General features: G+C 41.8%; 1 protein-coding gene across 1 annotated transcript in view; it reads left to right on the plus strand.

Annotated features, from left to right (window-relative positions):
• Window positions 1–1640: 1640 nt before the first annotated feature.
• The window catches only part of Ppm1d (protein phosphatase, Mg2+/Mn2+ dependent 1D), a 41490-nt gene continuing 16456 nt past the window's right edge, over window positions 1641–26674 (plus strand). Inside the window, exons 1-3 of the mRNA XM_057774798.1 lie at window positions 1641–2299; window positions 18089–18317; window positions 24420–24544. Of these exons, the coding sequence (XP_057630781.1) occupies window positions 1849–2299; window positions 18089–18317; window positions 24420–24544 (805 nt within the window). The 5' untranslated portion in view covers window positions 1641–1848. The remainder of the gene's footprint in view (window positions 2300–18088; window positions 18318–24419; window positions 24545–26674) is intronic.

Raw genomic sequence — 26674 nt, forward strand, 5'->3', positions numbered from 1 at the left:
GCCAGTTCTAGGACAGCTGAGGCTACACAGAGAAACCCTGTCTCAAAACACACACACACACACACACACACACACACACACACACACACACGTTAAGGCAAAGTTATTTCAGATTGCTGCTTCAGGGAGCTGGAAAGACGGCTCATCAGTTAAAAACATCTCTACTGCTTTTAGCAAAGGACTGGAGTTTGGTTTGGCACACCCACACAGGTGGCTCACAACCACCTTTAACTGGCCTGTGCATTCACATGCACATAGTGATACACATATAATGAAAATGAAATAAATTCTTAAAAAGAATTGTTTTGGCGCTGGGCAGTGGTGGCACACGCCTTTAATCCTAGCACTCGGGAGGCAGAGGCAGAGGCAGGTGGATATCTGTGAGTTTGAGGCCAGCCTGGTCAACAAGAGCTAGTTCCTGGACAGCTAGGGCTACACAGAGAAACCCTGTCTAAAAAAACAAAACAAAAAACAAAACAAAACCCAAAAAGACAAGAAAAAGATTGTTTTGGTAGGTATAGGGATTGTTTCAAGGAAGGACATTGTAAAGATTTTTTTCTTTGTATTTGCATTTCTTATTCCGCTCTGTATAAATTTTCACTACTCCTTTGTTACTACTCAATGTGAAATCTCAAAGGCACTGTACAGTAAATCGCATATAGGAACTAGTGAACTTTAAATAGATCCTTCAAAAAAAAAAGACGATACTGAGAAAATACAAAAATGCTCATGGGGGCTTAATTCCATGGAAATAAAGTGCAAGCATTTTGTTGCTCGGACTGCACACTACTGGGTGAACAGAGGGGGTATAACCGTGTCCTTAGGGCATGGAGACTGTTTGACGTAGGCTTTTTCCAAATGTAAGTTACATACTACAGTAGTAGCTGGATACAGGACTAGTCCGAAAAAGTATTAACAAGGCTGAAAAGTGGAAAAATACGCAAAAAGAATTTTTAAAAAGTGCTGGAAAAAATCGTTAGGAATTAAATTCTCCGCTAGGTCTCTGACACAACCGTACAGTGGAAAACCGTACTGCGCAACTGGCGGTGGAAAATTCCAAGTTTTCTTAATTAACCCGGGCAGCCCTCCTTAACTCCCAGTCAGACACATCCCACCCAAGCCAGTACACGCGTGCTACCCTCGTCCAGCGCGCCGACCAACGGTCTTTGAAGGGCATTTTCGCGCCATTTCGCTCGAAGGAGTGGAAGGGTAAGTCCACCCTCGTTCTCAGCAGATTTTCCACAATCGCGGGAGGCCGGAGCCTGCAAAGGTTGCTTTGGGAGGACCAAAAGGGGTAAAAGCCAGAAGTCTCACCCAAAGCTTCGAAGTGAGGAAAAAAGGTGACAGGTTAAGGCGTCTGCGGCTTAGAAACTGCGGAAACGCCCCCAGGGCGCAGAAGCTCCAACCTGGGGAAAACAGACACAGCCGGGCTCAGCGCGGGCTAGCGCAGGCGGGCGGAGCGACAGCAGCAGTTGCAAAGAGACGCGGGGGTGGGCGGGAGGGTGGGGGCGAGCTCGCTCCCCTCGACTCCTGATTGGTCCGTCCCAGCGAACTGTGTGACGTCACAGGGGTTTAGAGAACGCCTGATTTGTGCGGTGGGCGCGGGCGGGCAGGGAGCGAGCGCAGTGCGCAGGCGCAGCTGCTCGGCTCCTTTCGCCGGCGACTCGACCAGCCCAGCTCTCGCGGACAAGTCCCGACATCGCGCGCCCCCCCACCTCGGGGACCGCCCCCTCCTCGCTCTCCGCGTCGTCGAAGATAAACAATAGTTGGCCGGCGAGCGGCGAGTGTGTCTCCCGCCTCAGAATTCGGCGGACTGCGTGGGAACGGCGGGATCCCGGGCAGCCGGCCATGGCGGGGCTGTACTCGCTGGGAGTGAGCGTCTTCTCTGACCAGGGCGGGAGGAAGTACATGGAGGACGTAACTCAGATTGTGGTGGAGCCCGAGCCACCCGCGGAGGACAAGCCGGCGCCGGTATCGCGGCGGGCACTCGGGCAGCCGGCGAGCCCCGCTCATGCCGGCAGCGGGCCATCGGGAAAAGGCCCGGCGGCGGCCCGCGACCCTGCCCTGGACGCCTCGGCCTCGCCACCCGCTGGCCGCTGCTGTCGCCGCCGCTCCTCGGTGGCCTTCTTCGCGGTGTGTGACGGGCACGGCGGGCGGGAGGCGGCACAGTTTGCCCGGGAGCACTTGTGGGGTTTTATCAAGAAGCAGAAGGGCTTCACCTCGTCCGAGCCCGCTAAGGTGTGCGCTGCCATTCGCAAAGGCTTCCTCGCCTGTCACCTCGCCATGTGGAAGAAACTAGGTAAGTTCCCGGGTTTGTGTGGCGCCCGCCTCATTTTTCTTTTCTTCTCTTTTGCTGGGCTTTTTATAGCATCAGTACCGCGTGGGCCTTCCCCCGGTACCAAGAACACTATCCATCAAGTGACGCCGTCCACTAAGGGATGCGAGGGAAAACTGTCAGGGTTGGAGTTCTGGGAACACCGAGTGGCCTCGGAAAAGCCAGGATGGCTTGTTTCCCAGCAACCGCTCTTTGCTTTATCTTCTCCCTCCCACGATCGGGGCAACAGTCCCTTCGCCCTTCGCTAATTCACTTTGGTAGCAAGCAAGCAAGCTCAGAAGTATTTGAAAGCCAGCGCCAGATTCTAACCAAAATATAAATTTAAGAAACGTTTCTACATGAGCCAGGTGAAGGAAGCCGGAGGTGGCAAGAACTGGAGCGTTCCCTTAGCATCTGTCATAATTTTGTTCTTGATGGGCTTGTCCCTCTTGGTTGCCTCCTACCGGCGGTGTCACTTCGTATTGACCCGAATGGCTCCGTGTAAGCCAATTTAGAAGGGCTGAAGTGTAACATAAGTAACTTACTTTTGGAAGCAGTTTTCTTGTGATCATGTTTTAGGGTCGTCCCTTGAATTGCTTATGAATAAGGCGTGCAGTGTTTAAACACTCTCGACACCAGTGTTAACTTCTGGTGTGTGTGTGTGTGTGTGTGTGTGTGTGTGTGATGATAGCTAATTGCATTCAAACAGTTAACAAAAGTTCATAGTAAAAAACACTCATATAAATTCCCATCGAAGTAACTTTTGGTAACAGATACCTTAAGTTCTAAAAGTTCGGTGTAATTGTAGTTTTAACCAAATTTTGAATGTTTGTAAGTCAGACGATACGTACGTGTATGCCGTAAATGACACAGGATTGTGGTTATTTATTGCTGTGGGTATATGGTGCATATCTTTGTTACAGAAAAGAATTAATGTTCCTGCCATTAAAAACCCTTTGTTTATGGTGGCGTAAGCAAATCTGCTCTATTTTCATTAAGGAAACAGAGACATAGAGAAAGCTGTTACAGATTTGTAGAATACACGGTATTTTTAGAAAGGCATTGTCACAGAGTGTAGACTAGCTGGTTTCAAAGTCTGTTTTCCATCTGTTGGGCTTTTTGCCAAGTATTTGATTGACTCAAAGATCAGCCACTAAGCTTTTTTGAAGGCGGTTCCCAGCCAATCCCTGGGGGCCCCTTTGATGGATTTATTTTGTTTTCTGTAGGGGCAGAGTAGAGCTGAAAGCACTGTAGTTTATTCTAGAAATACAGTATATTATTGGCTGGAGAGGATACAAAAGTGGATAGCAAGACAGACACTATGAAGAGTAGACACAAAGAATTATTATAGAGTCCATTTATTTCGCAGTACACTTGGGGCACATTAATTTGCCATATGCTTTAACTTTAAAAATCAAAAGCTTTTAATATTTGAACTTTAGCCAGGTGTGGTGATGCATGCCTTTAGTCCTAGAGGCAGAGGTAGACTGTTTTCACTTAGTTCGAGGCCAGCCTGGTCTACTCTACATAGTTTCAGGACAGCCGTGTAGAGAGACCCTCTCTAAAAAAAAAAAAAAAAAAAAAAAAAAGAACGAAAGAAAAGAAAAAAGATTCCTATTCCTATTGGAGTGTGGTGGCTGACGATGGTCATCCCAGCACCTCGGTGGCAGATTAGGGCGGATCAGCGTAAGCTCAGGACCAGGACAACAAAGTAGATTAGCTCAAAGAAAAGAAAATGAAAAAGTTGGAGCTCTAAATTTGGCTTTATTTTAATCATTTTATGTGCTGGTGTTGAATTGAACGCGCAAGCTCTGTCCTTTGTGATCCGAGTGTCGCTTTACTAAAGCAGAGGCCGTGCTGGTAATTGTGAATGCATGTTTTTGTATGCACATACTTCAAAATATTTTATATCTTAAAATTATGTGTATGTGTGTGGATGTATGTATGGATGCCTGAAAAAAAATCCAAGATGTCAGCTCTCGTTGGAGCTAAGGTTACAGGTGGTTATGAGATGCCTGAAGTGGGTTCCGGGACTGAACTCAAGAACTTGGGTCTTGAAAGAACTGTAACTGTTCTTAACCCTGTTTGCCAACTCTCCAGCTCTGCATCCACACACTTTTTTAAAAATCATATTTCTTTATTGAATGAAACCTTGAAGGAACTCTTTTAAACTTAAATTTAAAAAAGAATATTAAAAAGTATTTTGAGTAAATTAGAATCTTGACATTAGAAATACAAGTTAATGCCATGTGGTATGGCACACCCCTTTAACCCTTGCTCTCTGGAGGCAGAGCAGGTGAATCTCTGAGTTCGAGGCCAGCCTCATTTGCAAAGTGAGTCCTATGGCAGCCAAAGCTGTTACATAGAAAAACCCTGTCTCAAAAAACCAAAAAAAAAAAAAAAAAAGAAAGAAAAAAAAGAAAAAAAGGAGGCATTGTTTTATATTTTTGCAAATCTCTTTTAATGTCTGTCTTAATACCCCAGTTTTCATGTGTTCAGCACTCAGTTTCCTGTGCTATTGGTTGATGTAGTAGTGGATTATTGAATAGTCTGTGTCAAGTGGTTGTGTTTTAAGGTTAGTTGAATTGTGATCTGAAATCTTACTAATGAAAATTTTATAGTCTCACATTGAGATCCTTACTCCATGAATTTGAATGAGGGCACGTGTACACATGTGAGGGTTTGGAAGAAGGAATGGGAAGGCTGAAGAGGATGGAATTATACTGTGATCTAAAAAAATAAAAATAAAAACGTTACTGAAAGAATGACTTCCTCTCCCAGCATCTGTTTCTTTTCTTTTTTTTTTCTTTTTTTTTTTTATATTTATTTATTTATTATACAATATTCTGTCTGTGTGTATGACTGCAGGTCAGAAGAGGGCACCAGACCTCATTACAGATGGTTGTGAGCCACCATGTGGTTGCTGGGAATTGAACTCAGGACCTTTGGAAGAGCAGGCAATGCTCTTAACCTCTGAGCCATCTCTCCAGCCCCCTGTTTCTTTTCTATAGCTGCTCAGTATGGAATGACCCCTGGAGATCTTCTGCTCTATTTAAATTTTTTTTTTTTTCTATTCCCCTCATCAAACTTGGTGGCTTGCATTTGTTAGGCAAGTCTTCTACTACGTTCTCAGCCTCAGCTTCCTCTCCCAGCCTTTGAATCAGCCTTGTGCACATGTGTGAGTTTTGACATGGTGTATCATTCATTTGGAAAACTTGGCACAGTGAGTTAATATCTTCTGAATATTGATGAATTTCGTCTTATAATAAAAAATAAGTTGGCTATTCTCATTGATACTACCAGAAAAGATTTTATTGTGAAGATGTTGTCCACTCTGCTGGATATGCATGTTCCCAAACTGAGTCTTCCAAAGACAATTAGAAGTTTATCATTCACTAGCCTGCTATTGAAAGGAAACTCACTTTGTTTTGAAGACAATATATACCAAGTGATTGAGCTTTCTGTTTTCTGATAGGATCTTTCCTGTCACACAGCCCAGGGGCCTTGGTCGTCCTTTCTTAGTCATTGGAGTGCTGGGACTTGAGACACAACCACCTATTTTAACCTATTCAACTTTTCTTCCTGAGCCATGGTTTATGCTACCACATAAGGCTACAGTATGTAGCCCAGGCTGCCTTTGAAGTGCATGTATGGGTAGGACAACCTTTGGTGTCATTTCCTCAGGTGTACTTATTGTCTGTTGTCTTTTTTTTTAAGACTGGGTTTCTTACTGAGGTAGCACTTATTAAGTAGGCTAAACTGACTGACTAGTGACCCTATGTATCTTTTTCTGTCTCCCTAGGGCTGGGATCACAAGCTCTTAGCACACCTGGCTTTTTATGTGGGTTCTGCAAACACTTTACCAACTGTGCTGTTTTTCCCTTGGTTGTGAAATTTTAATTCTGTTACTTCAGGCTCTTAAGAATTAGGTTTAGAGGTATGCCTTATCAAGCCTTCCCCCAACCCAACTGTAAGTGTGTAGCTATGATGAATACAGTGACAGCTAGCTCACTTGGAGGCGTCTGTCGTGACCACTGCCAAGGCACTCAGAGTTTTACCAAGTATTGCTTTTGCATCACGCAGTGGATGAGTAACCACAGCTAAAGGACAAATGAGCTCTTCTAATGATTGAGGAATTGCTCTAAAGATCCCATCAACCACAGAACGACCAGCATGTCTGAATGTCTGCCTCTTGCTTGATCTTGAGGATTTTGTCTGCAAAGTTACTCGCAACTAACTATAAGGCAAGCTATAAGGGTTGCCCATATAGCACATGAAGTAAAGTTGAAGTTAGCTGAATTTCTGTTCAGTAGCAAGATGAAATAAAGGGGAACACTCCTCCGTTGCTGGAGGGTGTGCGAACTTGTACAGCTTCTTTGGAAATTAGTATGGCGATTTCTCAGAAAATTAGGAAACAATCTACCTTAAGACCTGGCTTTACCACTTTTGGGTATATACCCAAAGAATGCTCAGTTATACCACAAAGACATGTGCTTAGCCGGGCAGTGGTGGCGCACGCCTTTAATCCCAGCACTTGGGAGGCAGAGGCAGGCGGATCTCTGTGAGTTCGAGGCCAGCCTGGTCTACAAAGGGAGTTCCAGGACGGGCTCCAAAGCCACAGAGAAACCCTGTCTCGAAAAACCAAAAAAAAAAAAAAAAAAAAAGACATGTGCTTAACTATGTTCATAGCAGTGTTATTTGTAATAGCCAGAACCTGGAAACAACCTAGATGCCCCTCAGCCGAAGAATAGATAAAGAAAATGTGGTGCATTTACACAATGGAGTACTACATAGTGGTAGAAAATGATGACATCTTGAAATTTGCAGCAAATGGATGGATCTAGATAAAAACCATATTGAGTGAGGTAACCCAGACCCAGAAAGACAAATATACTATGTACTCACTCATAAGTGACTTTTAGACATAAAACAGAAAAACCAGCCTACAATACACAACCCCAGAGAACCTAGACAGCAGAGGACCCTAAGAGAAACATATATGGATCTACATGGGAAGGAGAAAAAGACAAGATCTTCTGAGTAAATAGGGAGTGTGGGGGCAACGGGGGAGGGTTTCTAAATTTGAACTTTGCCCGTAAGTGTGAATAGTACCCACTCTTTTCTCTCCCTTTCTCCTCTCCTTTGTTTGGCATGGACACATACTTTTTATTTGTAAATTTCTGTATTTTAAAGAGATTATGTTTATATGTTCAATGTTAAAAAGATAGAAATGGTTAGCAAACTACTTACAAATTACTATGGGGACTCTCATCTGCAGTGGTCTAGCCTGCTCACCTGTCTACCTGTGAATAGTCCTTTAGACCTTCCAAGGCACTGTGTTTGGGTTTGTGGTTTTCAAATTTCCATCCTAGCCAGGCGGTGGTGGTGCACGCCTTTAATCCCAGCATTCGGGAGGCAGAGGCAGGCGGATCTCTGTGAGTTCGAGGCCAGCCTGGTCTACAAGAGCTAGTGCCAGGACAGGCTCCAAAACCACAAAGAAACCCTGTCTCGAAAAACTAAAAAAAAAAAAAAAAAAAAAAATTCCATCCTTTATTGTTGTTGTTGTTTTTACTAAAATAAAATTAGAATTAAAATAGTCTGCCTGTAAAAAAAATGAAATAAATTGACTTTATATTCTTAAATATACTTTAATACTTTGATTAACTTGTTACTTTAATTATTATGTATGGGGTGTGGGTGTAGGTCAGAAGACAGACAATTTGTAGGAACGGATTCTTGTTCCACTGTATGAATCCTTAAGATAAAGTTCAGGTTGCCAGGGTTGGAAGAAAGCCACGTTTACCTGTGTAACAGGCTTATCCTGCTGGGAAGTAAAGCCCAGGAGGTGTTAGAAACAGTCTCTTAGGCTGTTCAGGACCTGTCCTGGCCTCCATATGCATATATACGTCTATTTATATGCCTGTGCACTGCACATGTGTGTGTATATATACACTTAGACATATAAAACTAACTGTATTGGGACAGCGAGATGACTCTAAATAGAGACACTTGCTGCAAAACTCAATTACCTGAGATTGATCCCTAGAAACACATTTGGTGGAATGAGAGAACTCTCTTGAGTTGTCTGTCTTTTGACCTCCTTTATGCTATGGTTTGCATCTCCTTCTGCCCACAAAATAAATAAATAAGGCCGGGCGGTGGTGGCGTACGCCTTTAATCCCAGCACTTGGGAGGCAGAGGCAGGCGGATCTCTGTGAGTTCGAGACCAGCCTGGTCTACAGAGCTAGTTCCAGGACAGGCTCCAAAACCACAGAGAAACCCTGTCTCGAAAAACCAAAAATAAATAAATAAATAAATAAATAAATAAATAAATAAATAAATAAATAAATATAAAAACTAAAACTGATCAGTGAAAATTTATGGAACAGACTTACGTTAACCTCCTAGGAATACCGTATCAAATAACCAATAACTGGGTGGCTTGAAACAATAGAAACTTATGCCTGCATGGCTTTGGATACCATAAGTTGGAAACCAAGGAGTCACAAGAGTGGTTCCTTATGGAGAGTCTGTTCTGTGCCCACTTCTGGTGGCTGCCGGCTGTCCTTTGCCTTTCTTGACTTGAAAGTGGATGCATCTCTGTATCTCGGCCTCTAATTTTATATTTCCTTCTCTGCACTGTCACCCCTTCTCTCTTCTAAGAGCACTGGTCTTTGAATTAGTGCTCAATCTAATCCAGGATCATCTCTTCTTAAGATTCTTAGCCTGCTTACATCTGCAAAGACCCCTTTCCAAAAAGTGTCAAATTCAGGTTTCAGGGGGATACCAACCACTAAAAATCATATTTTCATCATCTCATATACCTTCCCTACAAAATACTTAAATCTAAAGGAAAAAGATTACAATGGAAAACATCTCTTAAATTACCAAACACAGCAGTAGTTTAATTTTTTTTTTTTTTAATTTTTCAAGACAGGGATTCTTTGTGTAACAGGCCTAGCTGTCCTGGAACTAGTTCTTGTAGAGCAGGCTGGCCTCGAACTCACAGAGGTCCACCTGCTTCGGCCTCCTGAGGGCTGGGATTAAAGGCATGCACCACCACCTCCCATCTTAAATTTCTTTAATGGATTAATTTCTTTAGATAGGGTCTTGGTGTAGAAGGTCCTTTTGTCTATGTGTTGCTTTCATTGGTTAATAAAAAACATCTGCCTTGGCCTGTTGATAGGACAGAACTTAGGTAGGCGGGAACATGTAACTAAATTCTGGGAGAAAGGAGGCAGAGTCAGAGATGCCATGGATCCACTGCCAGTCAGATGCAGAGTCTTGCCAGTAAGCCACTGCCATGATTGATAAAATCACACAGATTAATAAAAATGGGTAAATTAAGATATAAAAATTAGTCACATGTAAAAAACTAGAGCTAAGCAATGTTTTAATTAATACAGTTTCTGTGTGGTTATTTCAGGGCTAAACTAGCTGGGCAGCCAGGACAAACAAGTGGGCCCTCCTTCAATAGGGTCTCAGTATGTGGGTGGGTATAGTGGTGCATGCCTGTAATCTCAGCACTAGGGTCACTGTAGGTTTGAACCAGCTTGGGGTACAGTGTGATAGCCTGTCTCGAAATGAAATAATTAATTACCTAGTCTTAAGTATTTTGTTATGGCAACAGAAACTAGATTTTACCATTGATGGGTTGTGGTGGCACAAATCTTTAATCCTAGCACTTGGGAGGCAGAGGCAGGCAGATCTCAGAGTTTGAGGCCAGTCTAGTCTACTGAGTGAGTTTAAGGACAGCCAGGGCTGTTACACACAGAAACCCTGTCTCAAAAAAAAAAAAAAATAAATAAAAAAAAAATTAATGATTAAGAATGAGAATCCTGTTTGTAGGAATTAGGTACTATAAGTATTTACTTGCTCTTAGTTCAAGAAAATAAGTGGGCCGGGCGGTGGTGGCGCACGCCTTTAATCCCAGCACTCGGGAGGCAGAGGCAGGCGGATCTTTGTGAGTTCGAGGCCAGCCTGGTCTACAAAGGGAGTTCCAGGACAGGCTCCAAAGCTACAGAGAAACCCTGTCTCGAAAAACCAAAAAAAAAAAAAAAAAAAAAGAAGTGGACCTTTTTCCAGAACAGAAAGGAACATACAAAACTGAAGAAACAGATCTCAGAAAGGTCAAAAGCCTGGGGAGTTGCCCAGAATCTAGGGCAGTTTTGTTAAAGTCCTTTTGATGTAATATGTAATAGGCTGTACTTAATTCAATAAGGAACATTAATCAGAAGTTGCAGCCTCATTTCATCTTCTAATCATCATTTGATTTATAATTGTGTCATTTTCTAAGGGTTCTCAAACTTTTTTTAAAATTTTTTTTGGGCTCCCCCCCCCCCAAGACAATCATTTGGGCTGTTCTGGAACTCACAGCAATCTTTCTGCTTCAGATTCCCAAGTGCTGGGATTACCAGCTTGACTGTCTCAGGTTATTGTATGAATAAACTTTATATATGATTGTCAGCTGTACTCCTTTTGTGTTTTACTGTCTGTACCAGTTTCTGATTTTTAGAGACTTGTGATAATTGCTTTCAGTGTGTTATTGTCATCATGTCCCAAAGGCCCATATATGGTCTGTTCTCTCCATAATAGACTTCCTAACGTGGCAAGAGCGAGGAGGATATTCTAGACTTGTTTTGAATCTGAGCTTCTCTTACTTGTGCTGTGACTTTGCATAAGACTATTATTGTGCCAGTGCTTCCTTATTTGTAAGGTGGAGCTGATGACAATCCTGTTCGCCTCCTAAAAATTAAAATGAGTATATTGTTAGTTGGTATATAATACATATCCTATGTTTCAAATTTGGGACAAAGTACACATACGGTTTTTGCTTATTTGTAATTTTTTTCTTTTTCTTTTTTTAAATATTTATTTATTTATTATACAACAATATTCTGTCTGTGTGTATGCCTGCAGGCCAGAAGAGGGCACCAGACCCCATTACAGATGGTTGTGAGCCACCATGTGGTTGCTGAGAATTGAACTCAGGACCTTTGGAAGAGCAGACAATGCTCTTAACCTCTGAGCCATCTCTCCAGCCCTGTAATTTTTTTCTTTATTAAAATCTTTCCATTTCCTCCCTCCGTTTCATCCATCTCATGTTGCACAGACTGTCTTTGAACCTTCGATTCTCCTGCCTCCGCTTGCTAAGAGCTGGGATGACAGGTGTATGCCACCAATCTAAGCTTAAAAACTTTATTAATTTTTTTGGAAGACTGAGTCTTAGCTGAGCAAGGTGATTTGGGAATATAATCCCACCTTTCCAGACACTGAGACAGCAGGATTGTTAGAAGTTCATGGCCAGTCTGAGCTGTACAGTCAGCCAGTGCTATCTAATGAAATCTTATCTCAGAACCTAACAGCATGGGACTAGAAAGATTGGTCAGCAGTTAAGAGCACTGACGGCTCGTGCAGAGGACCCAGGTGTGGCTCACAACAGCTTGTAACTCCAGTTCCAGGGGATCCAGTGCTCTCTTCTGGTCGGCACAGGCACCAACACACACATGGTTCACAAACATGCATGCAGGCATTCACACATATACATAAAATTTAAAAAAAATTAGGAAACAAAAAAGGAGACTAGAGGTTGCTCACTTGCCTAGGATGCACAAGACCTTGGTTTCACTCTCTAGCTCCACCAAAACAAAATAAAAAAATAAGTAAAAAGAGAGCCACTGAGTCTTTTCTGATATAGGTTAAGATTGATATCCCAGTTCCTAGGGAGGTTGAGGCAAGATTGATGGTTGCTCCCCATCTGGATAATAAACCAAAACAACAGCAACAACAACCCCCCCCAAATGGCCTGTTGTGAAGTGCAAACTGAAGGGCATGGTTCTTCAGAGGAGCACACACTTGATCAGTACAACATAACATAGCCTTGAACTCGCGGACTTTAGTAGTTCTCCTGCCTTAGCCACTCAGTAGGTGTGAAGCTAGAAATGTTATATGTTTATCCTGGGTCTGGTGCAGTAGTGCGTAACCCATAATTCTGTTGTATATGGGAGGATGAGGCAGAAGGATTGTGGGTTCCCTCTATCCTGGAAAACACAGTGAGATACCCCACCTTAAAAACAACAAAACTGCTACAAAACTCCACTAAAAAACAATTTTATAGGCTTATTTGGGAAACATGTAAGAGAATATAAAAGAAAGTGTAGGGATGCTTAAATTTGAATTATTAAATTATTAGATTAGTAGTTTAAAGTCAGAACTACAACTAAGACAAATTGTAACATGATAAAGGTGGCATTTCAAGTGAATTTCATTACTTTTACTTTTTTATTTTTTTTAAATATTTATTTATTTATTATGTGTACAATATTCTGTGTGTAAGCCTGAAGGCCAGAAGAGGGCAGCAGACCCCATTACAGATGGTTGTGAGCCACCATGTGGTTGCTGGGAATTGAACTTAGGACTTTTGGAAGAGGAAGCAATGTTCTCAACCTCTGAGCCATCTCTCCAGCCCCAATTTCATTACTTTTAGCCCTCTGTAGAATACCTATTTGTACAATTTGCTTTTGACTAAAATCATGGGGTACTTTTTCATTCATCTGTGTATTTATTTTGTATATGTGTGTGAATCCATGTGAGGTTCAGAGGGCAATTTGTGGGAGTTGGTTTTCTCTTTCACATGGATTCCAGGGATTTGGGTCATGGTGCCTTTGCTCACTGAGCTTTCTTTGTAAATTTTTTCTTCCCTCCCTCACTTCTTCCCTCCTTTTCTCCCTCCCTCTCTCCCTCTCTCTTTGGAGACATGATCTCTCTACTCAGCCCTCCCTCCCTCCCTCCCTCCTTCCTTCCCTCCCTCCCTGCCTTCCTCCTCCCTCCCTCCCTCCTCCCTCCCTCCCTTCCTTTCTCCTTCTTTCCCTCTTTTTTGGAGACATGATCTCTCTACTCAGCCCTCCCTCCCTCCCCCTCCCTCCCTCCCTCCCTCCCTCCCTCCCTCCCTCCCTCCCTCCCTCCCTCCCTCCCTCCCTTTCTCCTTCTTTCCCTCTTTTTTGGAGACATGATCTCTCTACTCAGCCCTCCCTCCCTCCCTCCCTCCCTCCCTCCCTCCCTCCCTCCCTCCCTCCCTCCCTCCCTCCCTCCCCTCCCTCCCTTCCTTTCTCCTTCTTTCCCTCTTTTTTGGAGACATGATCTCTCTACTCAGCCCTCCTTCTCTCCGTCCCTCGCTCCCTTCCTCCCTCCCTCTCTCCCCCTGTCTTTGGAGACATGATCTCTCTACTTAGCCCTGCTGTCCTGGTAGTCTCTATGTAGACCAGAAATACACCTGTCTGTGTCTTCTAGATCAAAGGCACACACTACCATGCCTGACTGTAAATTTTATTTTTTAAATCAGCCTGGGCTGATTTGAATTCTTTGTGTTGCTGAGGATGACTTTGAACTCTTGATCCTCTTTCCTCTACCTCCTCAGTGCTGATATTATAGGTGGATACCATCATGTCAGGTTCAGAAATGTGATTTAGATAATATTGTGGTTTCGAATGTTCTCTTATTTGCCTTTCATACCAATACCATTTTATTTTAGGGTGAGTTTTGTACATGACTCAGTTACTTAAATGTCTTTATTAAATTTTTGTTTTTCTGATTTTGTCTTTTGTTTGCTTGTTTTATTTATTTATTCCTTTTTCATTTCCTTTTTTCTGGGCAGGGTTTCTCTGTGTAATAGTCATATCTGTCCTGGAACTTACTTGGTCAACCAGACCTGCCTTGAACTCACAGAGATTTACCTGCCTCTGCCTTCCAAGTGCTGGGTTAAAAGCATGCACCACCACTGCCCTGCAGTTTGGTATTTTTTGAGACATAGGGTCTTACTGTGTATCCCTGGCTAGCTTAGAACATGATCTGTAGATTATGCTGATCTTGAACTCAACTGCTTTGCCTCTACCTCCCCAGTGTTGGGGCTACATTGTGCCACTAAGTATTGACTGGATGTTAGTAGTGAATGAATATATTGTCCAGTTAGGGAAGAGAACATTGCCTGCATTGTAGATGTGCCTGTATGTCTTTCCTGTTTGTGTGTGCTGCTGGGCATTGAATATAGAAGTTAGTGCATGTTAGCTGGACGGTGGTGGCGCACGCCTTTAATCCTAGCACTCAGGAGGCAGAGGCAAGTGGATCTCTGTGAGTTCGAGGCCAGCCTGGTCTACAAGAGCTAGTTTCAGGACAGGCTCCAAAGCTACAGAGAAATCCTGTCTAAAAAAACCAAACAAACAAACAAAAACAAAAACAAAACAAAAAAAAAAAAAAGAAAAGAAAGAAAAGGTTAGTGCATGTTAAGTAAGCTCTCCTTTTTACTTTCTTTCTTTTTTTTTTTTTTGTTGGTTTTTTTTGAGACAGGACTGAATTCCAATCAGCCCAGGCTGATTTAAAAAATAAAATTTACAGTCAGGCATGGTAGTGTGTGCCTTTGTTCTAGAAGACACAGGGTTTCTCTGTGGTTTTGGAGCCTGTCCTAGAACTAGCTCTTGTAGACCAGGCTGGTCTCGAACTCACAGAGATCCGTCTGCCTCTGCCTCCCGAGTGCTGGGATTAAAGGCGTGCGCCACCACCGCCCAGCTCCTTTTTACTTTCTTGAGATGGTCTCATGAAGTTGCCCAAGCTTGCCTTGAACTGCATCTGTTGCACAATCAAGCCTTGAAATATTGATCTTTCTACTCCAGCCTCCCCAGTAGTTGGGATTAGTTTTCTGCCACTGAGGCTTCATTTCTACTTCCAAAGAGTAACCATCACTTCAATCTTAGTTCTGTGCTGCTTGTTTATTTTTCTTAGTAGTTTCACCAAGTCTCTTGAATGTAATATATTTGAGGAAATTCACACATATACCTTCTTTTACCTCCTGCTTTTATGAGATTCTTATGCATTGTGTATAGTCAGGAGGACTAGGGTTGGTGTTTATTTTTAACCTTCATAAACAGTGTTGCTTTGGCCACTTGTTTCTATTTGTATTTCTGCAGTAACATGTGGTGTATTCCTAGGGGTTGGTTGGAGAGTATGCCTTTCTTCACCTCTCACACGATACCCAAATGTTCCTGCAGTGTGCCGGTTTACATTCACACTCATCAGTAGTTGACTAGAGTCTGTGCTGCTCAGCTTGTCCAACCACATTTGCTAATCTCATATTTTAAGCAGTTTAGTACTTATGCAGTGGTATTTTGTGGTTTTTAATTATTGTTTACTAGATGACTGAAAAAAAATTCAATTCCTTTGCATGTTTTTTGTCCGAGTTTTCTCTTTGGTTCAAGGCCTATTTAGGCATAGTGTATTTTTTTTCTTTAGGTGGACTGTCTGGCTTGAGTTTAGGAACATTTTATATTGCTTTTTCCATTCTGTGAAGTATCTTTTCATTCTGTTCCTGGTAATTTACTAAGTAAACTACCTAGTAGTTTACCGTTCTTGTGGGTACACAGGGAGGCCAGAGTATTGGAGTCCTTAGGGCTGGAGTTACAGTGTGGATGCTGGGATCCAATTCCAGTCCTCATGATTGAGCAGCAAGTGCTCTTCGCTGCTGAGCCATTGCTCCAGCCTTGGCTTATCACCTGTTGACTCTTGAATTTTTCAGGATGCAATAAAGAAGGAAACCAATTTATTCCTTTTCTTTCTGGCTGTTCTTTCTTAAATGAGTGCCTTCTACAACCATTCTTTGTGTAGTTTTGTTTGCCCAGACTACAGGCATCCCTCATATTTGTTTGTGACCTTTTTCTGTGCTTCATGTCTGCTATGGGGTTATTTTATATTCTGTCCTTTTAGTTGAGTTTTGGTGGGCAGAATATGTAAGTGAGTGATTAAGTCTACCATCATGAATTTGCAGTTATGACTTAGTATTACAGAATTGTTGACTGTCACTGAACTTAATTAGACACTATAGTTTGGAATTGATCTGAGAGTTGTTACTTAATATTTTAGTTATCTTAAACATGCTTCTTGGGGCTGGAGAGATGGCTCAGAGGTTAAAGAGCCCTGGCTGCTCTTCCAGAGGTCCTGAGTTCAATTCCCAGCAACCAGATGATGGCTCACAACCATCTGCAATGAGATCTGGTGCCCTCTTTTGGCTTGCAGGCATACATGGAGACTGAACACTGTGTACATAATAAATAAATAAATCTTAAAAAAAAAGAGTTTTAAAAAAATGCTTCTTAACCATTCATTCAAAGTATCGAGTTTTTTCATTTAGAAGATGAAATAATGGGTGTAATTTTATGTCTCAAGTTTATTTTAAGTATTACCTAAAGTAATTCATGCAAGCTTCTTAGTATAGAACCTTATTCATGTATTCAGTAAATGCTGATAGGTGAGACATGGCTCAGCAGTTGCGAGCACGTGCTGCTCTTGCAGAGGACCTGACTTCAGTTCCCAACACCCACCTCAAGAGATGAACAACTGCCTATAACTCTAGCTCCAGGGAATCTGATGGCCTCTTCTGGCCTATTTTGTGCTCATAAAGGAACATGGTATATTATAGTCAATCACGTACACACATGCTTGCATACACACCAGTGAGAGAATATGGAATGCAGCGATAGGCAGGTCTATGAGTTCACGATTAGGTTAGCTTGGTCTATGTAGCAAGTTCTAAGCAAGCCAGGGCTACATAGTGAGACCCTTTTCAAATATCTATATAACCAAAAAAATTAAAATTGTTAAAATTTGAGTATTTAAAAGTTGTTAAAAAAACAAGTATCAATTTCTGGAAAGATTTAATATGTGCTAGCTTCTGATGAAATGGTATTATAACTGTAACATAGAGCTGGGCTAGAGTACTTGCATGGCATGTAGGAGGCCCTGGGTTTATTTCCTAGCAAAGAAAAACAAGACCAGTGTACCTTGCTTCTCCATGTAACCATGACTGAGAGTCATCTGGAAGTAGAAAATCTGTCCTGTGTTTTGTTTCAGTATTGCTTTATGGGTTATTATAGTTATTTATAGATTTTCTTTTTTGTTTGTTTTTTTGTTTTTTGAGACAGGGTTTCTCTGTGGCTTTGGAGCCTGTCCTGGAACTAGCTCTGTAGACCAGGCTGGTCTCGAACTCACAGAGATCCGCCTGTCTCTGCCTCCCAAGTGCTGGGATTAAAGGCATGCGCCACCATCGCCTGGCTATAGATTTTTTGATTAGAGGATTAATTCAAATTCTCTAGTATGCTGGTTGGTTTTATGTCAACTTGACACAAGCTAGAATCATTTTGGAAGAGGGAACCTCAGCTGAGAAAATGCCCTTACAAGATTGACCTGTGGAAAAGCCTGTGGTGCACTTTCTTGATTGATGTGGGAGGACCCAGTTCACTGTATGCAATGCCACCCCTTGGCTGATGGTCCTGTTCTGTAAGAAAGCAGCTGAGAAAGCCATGAGGAACAAGCCAGTAAGCATTCCTTTGTGCTCTCTGCCATCCAGGTTTTTGATAATGGAGTATGAAATGGAAGTGTTAAGATGAAATAAACCCTTTCTTTCCAGCCAAAATTGTTCTTGGTCATGGTGTTTTAGCACAACAATAAAAACCCTTACCTCAGACAAGTAGATTCTGAATGTACCCTCTCTCTTTCTTTCCTGTTCATTCATTCATTCTGGACTAGGAGTTGAGTCTAGGACCTTGAGAATACTAGGCAGGTGCTTTGCTTCTGACTACATCTCCAGCTCAAGATGTTTTCCTTAAACTTTTTTGTTGTACAAATTCAAGTGTTAACATGCTAATTCAAGAACTGTTGCTTATTCTAATAACTGTGCTTATGTATGTACCTGGAGAAGTAAAATATAAAATATTTTCTTTTTTATTACAGCAGAATGGCCAAAGACGATGACAGGTCTTCCCAGCACATCCGGGACAACTGCCAGTGTGGTTATCATACGGGGCATGAAGATGTATGTAGCTCATGTAGGTGACTCTGGGGTTGTCCTTGGAATTCAGGATGACCCAAAGGATGATTTTGTCAGAGCTGTGGAGGTGACACAAGATCATAAGCCAGAACTTCCCAAGGAAAGAGAAAGAATTGAAGGACTTGGTGGGAGGTAATTATTTGTTTTGTCTGTCTCATTTTGGTTTTGTTTAGCCAGCTGTCTACACTGTCTTTTGTCTTTACATTTCCTCCACCGTTCCCTTTTAATTGAGACAGATTTTGTTATGTGGGCCAGCCTGCTTGTAACACGTTGTGTAACCCAGGCTGGTCTACAACTGGTGACCCTCTGCTTTAGTATCCTCACTGCTGGGATTATATACATGTCCTTCCTCCCTTTCCCTCTCTTCTTTTGAGACAGACTCTTATATAGCTGAACCTGACCTGGAACTCCTAATCTTCCTGACTCAATACTGACATCATTTGGAATCTGGACAGAGCAGAACAGCTAATCTGTGCCATGTACCTTGCTGATACCTTTTTTTTTTTTTTTTACAGTTTATCATTAAACAAGTGCTCTCCTGTTTTAGTCTTCTGGGACTTGTGCCACAAGTACAGTGACATAAAGCACTGAGTGACAGGAATGACATTGTTTTCCATTTTTGCAGGTCTCTGTAGTATTTAGAAGGTGACAGTCTCATATCTTCTGTCTTTACTCTCTGCCATGGAATCTTAGCTTGGTTGCAGTAGCTGGGGACACACACACATACTCTCTCTCCTTTTTTTTTTTTTTTTTTTTTGAGACACTTGTGTGGACCAGGCTGGCCTTAGACTGACAGAGGTCCTCTGACTTTGTGTCACCAAGCCAGGAGTTTTTTTTACCTGGAAAGTAGTTTTATTATCTGTCACCAGCCACAAGGGTGTGTGACTGTGAGTTTGAGGTTGTCTTGAGCCACATAGCAAGTTACAGGCTAGCTGTGCTACATAGTAGAGATACTTTTTCAAAAAAAAAAAACAACAAAACAAATGTGGTCTATGCTCTCTCTGCCTATCCATTCTCCATTCCCTTACGCTTGGCGACCACTGACCTGTTCACTGTTAAAGTTTTGCTTTTTCCAGACTATTATATGGTTGGAATTTATAGAAGCCCCCACACAAGGTTTTGTAGTAAATGAATCCATCCTTTAGCTACTTATTTATTCCTGGGGTTCTATAGCACAGCCAATCATTCCTCTGCTGAAAAACTACCTGTAGACGCATGGCCTTCCTTCTCAACCATGGTGAAAACACTTGCTTTGAAAGCTTTGGCATTTACTGTGGAGTCGCCAGACCATGTGCGCCACCACTGCCCGGCCTGTATGCAGTGTTCTGTGTGCATATATGCCTACATGTCAGATGAGGCACCAGATATCATTACAAATGGTTGTGAGCTACTATTGTTGGGAATTGAACCCAGGAACTCTGGAAGAGCAGCTACTGCTCTTAACCTCTGAGTCATCTCTTCAGCCCCATTAGTTTCTTACTACACATTTTTAATATTGGTGGGCCTGATACCGTCTTAGTTTTTTTAGGAAAATATTTTTCTAGTTTATATTTATCTTTAATAATCTGTTTAGCTTTTATTTTATGTGCATTGGTGTAAAGGTGTCAGATCCCCTGGAACTGTAATTACAGACAGTTGTGAGCTGCCATGTGGGTGCTGGGAATTGAACCTGGTTCCTCTGGAAGAGCAACCAGTGCTCTTACCTGCTGAGCCATCTCTCCAGCCCCTATTTTATTTATTATTTTAACTTGAATTTTTAAAGTTATATTTTCTTTCATTTTTTTAATAGCCTTTAAAAAGATTTTATGTTTTTTGCCTTTTCCCTTAAAAATACCATCTGGACAGTTGGACACATGCTTTTGGCCATTTGGGAACAGGTGTCTTTTTGCAAAATTTGAGCCATTTTATGATCAGTTATTTCCTATCTTCCCTCTGTCCCGACCTAGGCAGTTGGCCAGCGCCCATTTGCCTCTTTTTTTTTTTTTTTTTTTTTTTTTTTGGTTTTTTCGAGACAGGGTTTCTCTGTGGCTTTGGAGCCTGTCCTGGAACTAGCTCTGTAGACCAGGCTGGTCTCGAACTCACAGAGATCCGCCTGCCTCTGCCTCCCGAGTGCTGGGATTAAAGGCGTGCGCCACCATCGCCCGGCTTTCCATTTGCCTCTTTTTTTTTTAAATATTTATTTATTTATTATGTATACAACGTTCTTCCATGTATGCTTGCATGCCAGAAGAAGCATCAGATCTCATTACAGATGGTTGTGAGCCACCATGTGGTTGCTGGGAATTGAACTCAGCACCTCTGAAGAGCAGGCAGTGCTCTTAACCTCTGAGCCATCTCTCCAGCCCCCATTTGCCTCTTAATACATAGCAGCAGCAGGGTATGCAGTAAAAGCAGTAGCTTGCAACATTGCTTTGGTTTTAGACTTTTTTTTTCTTTTCTTTTTTTTTTTTAAGTTTTTTTTTTAATATTTATTTATTTATTATGTATACAATAGTCTGTCAGTGTATGTGCCTGCAGGCCAGAAGAGGGCACCAGACCTCATTACAGATGGTTGTGAGCCACCATGTGGTTGCTGGGAATTGAACTCAGGACCTTTGGAAGAGCAGGCAATGCTCTTAACCGCTGAGCCATCTCTCCAGCCCCTAGACTTTTTTTTTTTCTTAAACAGCACATTATTTGTTGTGTTTCTTAGACACCCAAAGACCATAATACCCTTGCTAATATAATTTCTAGGGAGTTCCTAATTTGTATTGGAGACAGCTGCTGGAATTGCTTCTAACCAGAGGCTTGCCTTGTTAGTAGTCTTTGAGAAAGAACTCTGACTTTAAGATGACTTGAAGACAGAATGTTGGCGTCCATTCTCATTGTATTTCTCCTGTTTCATGTGCTTGTGAATGTCCAATGTACTTTATTCTACCCCCAATTGAGCCTCAACATTGAATAAGCATAAGAAATGACTGCCTCCTGAGTAAATTGGGAGTGTGGGGACCATGGAAGAGGGTCAAAGGAGAGGGGAGAGAAAAAGAGGAGAGTAGAGAAAAATATATAGCTCAATAAGAACAATAAAAAATTAAATGACTGCCTGGGCCACTTCCTGCCGCCGCCCAGGAGGGCTCCTGGCCACCGGCTAGCTCTACCCAAAATAATTACATGGAAACTGTATTCATTTTAAACACTACTTGGCTCATTAGCTCTAGCCTCTTACTGGCTAATTCTCACATCTTGATTAACCCATTTCTAATAATCTGTGTAGCACCACGAGGTGGTGGCTTATCAGGAAGGATCTTAACCTGCATCCATCTTGGAGAGGAGAGCTATATAGTCTGCTCACTTCCCTTCTTCCCAGCATTCTGTTTGGTCTACTCCGCCTATCTAAATCCTGCCCTATCAAAAAGCCAAGGCAGTTTCTTTATTAACCAATGAAAGTGACACATAGACAGATGACCCACCTACATCAACTGCCCTTGGTCTTCTAACTCTCCCTGTCTATAGAAATGAAAGTTGAACTTATTCTCCAAAACAATGGTGAATGAAGGACTTTCTGGAGTTCTGCTCTGTATTGACATTTACAGCTCTGTGTTGATATTTCTGCTTATTCTATACTTGTTTCAGTCTTTAACTGTACTGTTGTCATATCACTGGTGACCACTGGCCACTGCTTAAGTTTAATAAAAATTATAGACTCAGGGCTGGAGAGATGGCTCAGCAGTTAAGAGCATTGCCTGCTCTTCCAAAGGTCCTAAGTTCAATTCCCAGCAACCACATGGTGGCTCACAACCATCTGTATGAGGTCTGGTGCCCTCTTCTGGCCTGCAGGCATACACGTAGACAGAATATTGTATACATAATAAATAATTAAATATTTAAAAAACATTATAGACTCAGTTCCTCATTTCCTACTTAGTGTTTGCTATCATTGTGGTTAGTGTAGGACAGAATGAACATTTCCCACTGTTGCTCAGATCTCTTGGCTTGGTCCTATTTTTTGTTGCTATCTTCTACTTTCTTTCATTTAGTCTTATTTGGGATTGTATGTGTCATGGAAAGTGTGTGGAGGTCAGAGGATAATTAGGGAGTTTGTCTCTGCCTTCCACTTTATTTGAGACAGGGTTTCTTAGCTCTTTTTTTTTTTTTTTTCTGTCAAATACACCATGCCGGTGACCAGAAAGCGTCCTAGAATTCTCCTATCTCCCTGTAGGAATTCTGGGATTGCAGACATCCCTGCATCTGTGCCTGGCTTTTACATGAGTCCTGGAAATCTGGGTTCAGGTTTGAGACAGGGTTTTTCTGGAATAGCCCTGGTTGTCCTGGAATGTTGCAGGGAGTGGGGGGCCCTTTGTTTGTCCCGGCAGCCTGGCTAGCTTACACCCGAAATAACCACACAGAAACTGTATTAATTAAAACACTGCTTGGCCATTAGCTCTAACTTCTTATTGGCTAACTCTTACATATTAGTTTAACCCATCTCCATTAATCTATATTTTGCCACATGCCTGTGGCTTACTGGCAAGATTCTAACCAGCGTCTGTCTGAGGTGGAGGATCCATGGCTTCTCTCACTCTGCCCTTCCTCCTAGCATTGAGTTCTGTCTTCTCCGCCTACCTAAGTTCTGTCCTATCAGGCCCAAAGCAGTTTCTTTATTCATTAACCAATGAAAGCAACACATGAACAGAAGACCCTCCTACACTACTGGAACTCCTTTTGTAGACCAGACTGGCCTCGAACTCACAGAGATCCTCCTACCTCTGTCTCCTCAGTGCTGGAAGTAAAGGTGTGCATCTTGTGGATAGAACCGAGGCTTTTACCCCCAGAGCCATTTTGCTGGCCCTTTCCCTCAATTTTATTTGGAGATGCATTCCTTGTTGTCCATGTACCTGTACATTTGATGATCCTCCTACTTAGTCTCTTTAGTAGGTGAGATTACAGGCATCCACACCACCACACTTCAGGAACTGCTTTGTCTACCTGGTTTTTGAGATGGTCTCTCACTTTGGCCTGACCTTGCTGATTTGTGTAGGCTGAATGGCCAGCGAGCTCCAGGTATTCTCATTTCTGCCTCCCCAGTGCTACCTTCATCCTAAGTGTATGCTACCAGCACCACCCTGTCTTGATTTTTTTGGTTCCTGAGGATAGAACTCAAGTTTTTGTGTTTTTGCAGACTCTTTATTGACTCAGCTATATTTGTAGTTCCTCTATTGGAATTTTTTAAAAAAATCAGAGGGGGATGGAGGGATGGCTTAGCAGTTAAGAGCACTGGCTGCTCTTCCAGGAATCCTAAATTCAATTACCAGCAACCACATGGTGGCTCACAACCATCTATAAGCAGCAATTCCGTGGGATCAGATGCCCTCTTCTGGCACGCAGGTGTATGTGCAGCTAATAAATCTTTAAAAGATTTAGAAAATTGTGTATGTGTATGTCAGAGGGTATAATGCAGAGAAACCATGATTAATTTGAAATAAGTGTCAATTTTCTTTTAAGTAAATCCCATTCAGTCATACCAAGCACAGAATGAGCAACCATCTCAATAATACTTTTAATTTTTTTCCCAAATAATTAACTATACTTATGAAAGTTTAAGGTACCCTGTGGTAACTACCTTTTTTGTATACTAATTAACGGTTTTATTGTTTTATGGCAAAGTTGTAGGAGGATTTTCCTATTCCGTAACTCCCATATGTGTATCTATAAAGCTCTTCTGTTCTCCAAGGCTAGTTTCATACTTTGAAACGTATAGAAATCTTTAATTCAAGCAGACATTGAACCTTCTGCCACTACCTTCCAAGGGATTAGTCTGAGTCACCATGCCCAGCTCCTGTTAATCTGCAAGTCAGAAACATTGCAGCTGACATCCTTCTGTTTCTCTCCTCCCTAAGAAATTGGAAAACTCTTTTAAATTTATCCTAAGTAAATGCTTTCCATCTATTGACTCTCTTTTTTACCTTCCCTGTTAAATTTGAGTCCTGTCGTCCTGGGCTTTTCTTTGTCCTAGCTCTTCATTTTCATATTATTTGCAGTTGGTTCTGTTTGGCCTACTCTAGTCAAATCTTTTTCATGTAAATCCTACACTGTTTTGTTTGTCTTTTTATAAGCCGGAACCTTGGCTTCTTATATCTTTGTACTTGAAACATGTCATTTTATGATAATGTAATCTCTTTTTATTAATTCCTTACATATCAGGCTTGGTTATATTTTAATAATTTAAACTATTTATGAACTTTGTTCACTTTTTAGTGTGATGAACAAGTCTGGAGTGAATCGTGTAGTTTGGAAGAGACCTCGGCTCTCTCACAGTGGCCCTGTTAGGAGGAGTACAGTCATTGATCAGATTCCTTTCCTGGCTGTAGCGAGAGCACTTGGTAAGATGGATTTATAATTGGTAAAATAATTTTCTATTTTCTGCATTATATAGGAGTAAAAGATGATGGCGAGATCGGAGTTCGTCTGTGGTAAGGTTAGAGATGATGAAACTGAAAATACTTTAAATGTGAAGTAAGAGTTAAGGTATATACTTCAGCACCAGTTGTTCTTTGCTTACAATTTATGTTTGTGGTCTTCTTAATTTTCATCTGTACTTAGGGATATTTAGAGATCTGTGTGTCTGTCATTTAGATACATATATACCCACATGCCTGTCCAGGCTTAATGGTGTAATTAAAACTATTTTTCAATATTCTTACTTACTTCAACCCTTAATATCCTTAAGCTGCAGCAATTTGTTTTGTTTTTTAGCTAAATAAATTGTCCATGCCAAAATAAAAACAATTTTTTGTAGATATTCTGGTTTTAGAATAAAGACTAGAATTTTTTGTTTTGCTTTGTTTTTATATTATTTAGTTTTGAATATAATGAACAGATTTATTAAGGAAAATTTAGAGAACTCCCAATAGTAGGAGGGGCTCAATGGGAAGAATATCCTTGTCTTATTTTTTTTTAAAATATTTATTTATTTATTATGAATACAATATTCTGTCTTTGTGTATGTCTGCAGGCCAGAAGAGGGCACCAGACCTCATTACAGATGGTTGTGAGCCACCATGTGGTTGCTGGGAATTGAACTCAGGACCTTTGGAAGAGCAGGCAATGCTCTTAACTACTGAGCCATCTCTCCAGCCCCTCCTTGTCTTATTTTTGAGATGATCTTGCCAGGAGGTGGTGGCGCACACCTTTAATCCCAGCACTCAGGAGGCAGAGACAAGTGGCTCTCTGTGAGTTCAACATCAGTCTGGTCTTCAGAGCTAAGGTTGATTTGATATCATTGTATGGCCCTGTGTGACCTTGTCCTCACAATGATTCTCCTACTTCAGCCTCTCAAGTGGCTGGGCTTCTTAGTGTGAGTCAACACACATTGCTAAGACTAGAGAATTACAGCTAATAAAATAGCTGCATTGGCTATCCTAAGATAGTTTTTCTAATAAAATTTTTGGGGCTAGAGAGATGGCTCAGCAATTGAGAGCAATGACTACTCTTCCAAAGTACCTGGTCTCAAGGGTTCAATTCCCCTCACCGACATAGGAGCTTACAGTGGTCTGTAGCTCCAGTTCCAGAGGATCCAACACTCTCACACAGGCAAACACCAATGCATGTAAAGTTAAAGATGATAAAATAGCAATTTATTTCTGAAGTAGGTACCTGAGTACCCCAGTGTCTGGTGTTTTGGTAGGCTTTGGAGGTGTAGTGCAGTTAGACAGGCTGTTGACACAGAATAACGCCATGTAGTTAGGGAGTTACCGTAGGCAATGAGGTAGTAGATGGAGTAACTTTAGAGTAGGAAGGTTCCTTGAATGAAAGAAACGGTGCTGCAATAAAGAAGAATTTAGAAAGGGAAAAGTTCTTTATACAATGTGACTGAAAATGCCACTTTTAGGGAGTATTATTTTAGCTGTATCTTGAAAGAAAGGAAAGGGCTGGTTATGTGAAAAATATTTCAGGCATGGATCCTGACCTGGGGAAGATTGTATAGTCTATCAGGACTTGTCAAAGTGCTGGGCTGAAATGTGGTTCAGTTGCTAGAGTGTCTGCCTAGCACATTCAAAACCCAGAGTTTGATCCTAGTACTGAGTAAACTAGGTGTTACGGTGCATACACCTCCCAGTATTTGGGAGGTGGAGACAAAAGGATCAGAAGTTCAAAGTCATCTTTAATTACATAATGAGCTTGATTCAGGTCTGTTGGCATACAAGACTGTCTCAAAAGTGAACAAAAAGGCTTCAGTTGATGAGGTAGACATAAGTTGCAGTCAAAACACAGGCACACTGAAAGTATTGTGATTTTGAGACTAGATAATAAAAAACTATAAGGGATAGTTGACTGTTCCATGTCTCCCATGATGAGAAGGACATGGTATCCTTTATGTACTATTCTGCCCAAGAATGGGTAAGCTCAGTCTAGATTTTTAAAAGAGTCTAGAGAAATGATAGTCTGGTTGAAATGGCTTGTGCCTTTAATTCCAGGAGGCAAAGTTAGGTAGAACTCGGTGAGTTCAGGCC

The sequence above is a fragment of the Chionomys nivalis genome, chromosome 7 (genome assembly GCF_950005125.1).
Source record: "Chionomys nivalis chromosome 7, mChiNiv1.1, whole genome shotgun sequence".
Classification (NCBI taxonomy): Eukaryota; Metazoa; Chordata; class Mammalia; order Rodentia; family Cricetidae; genus Chionomys; species Chionomys nivalis.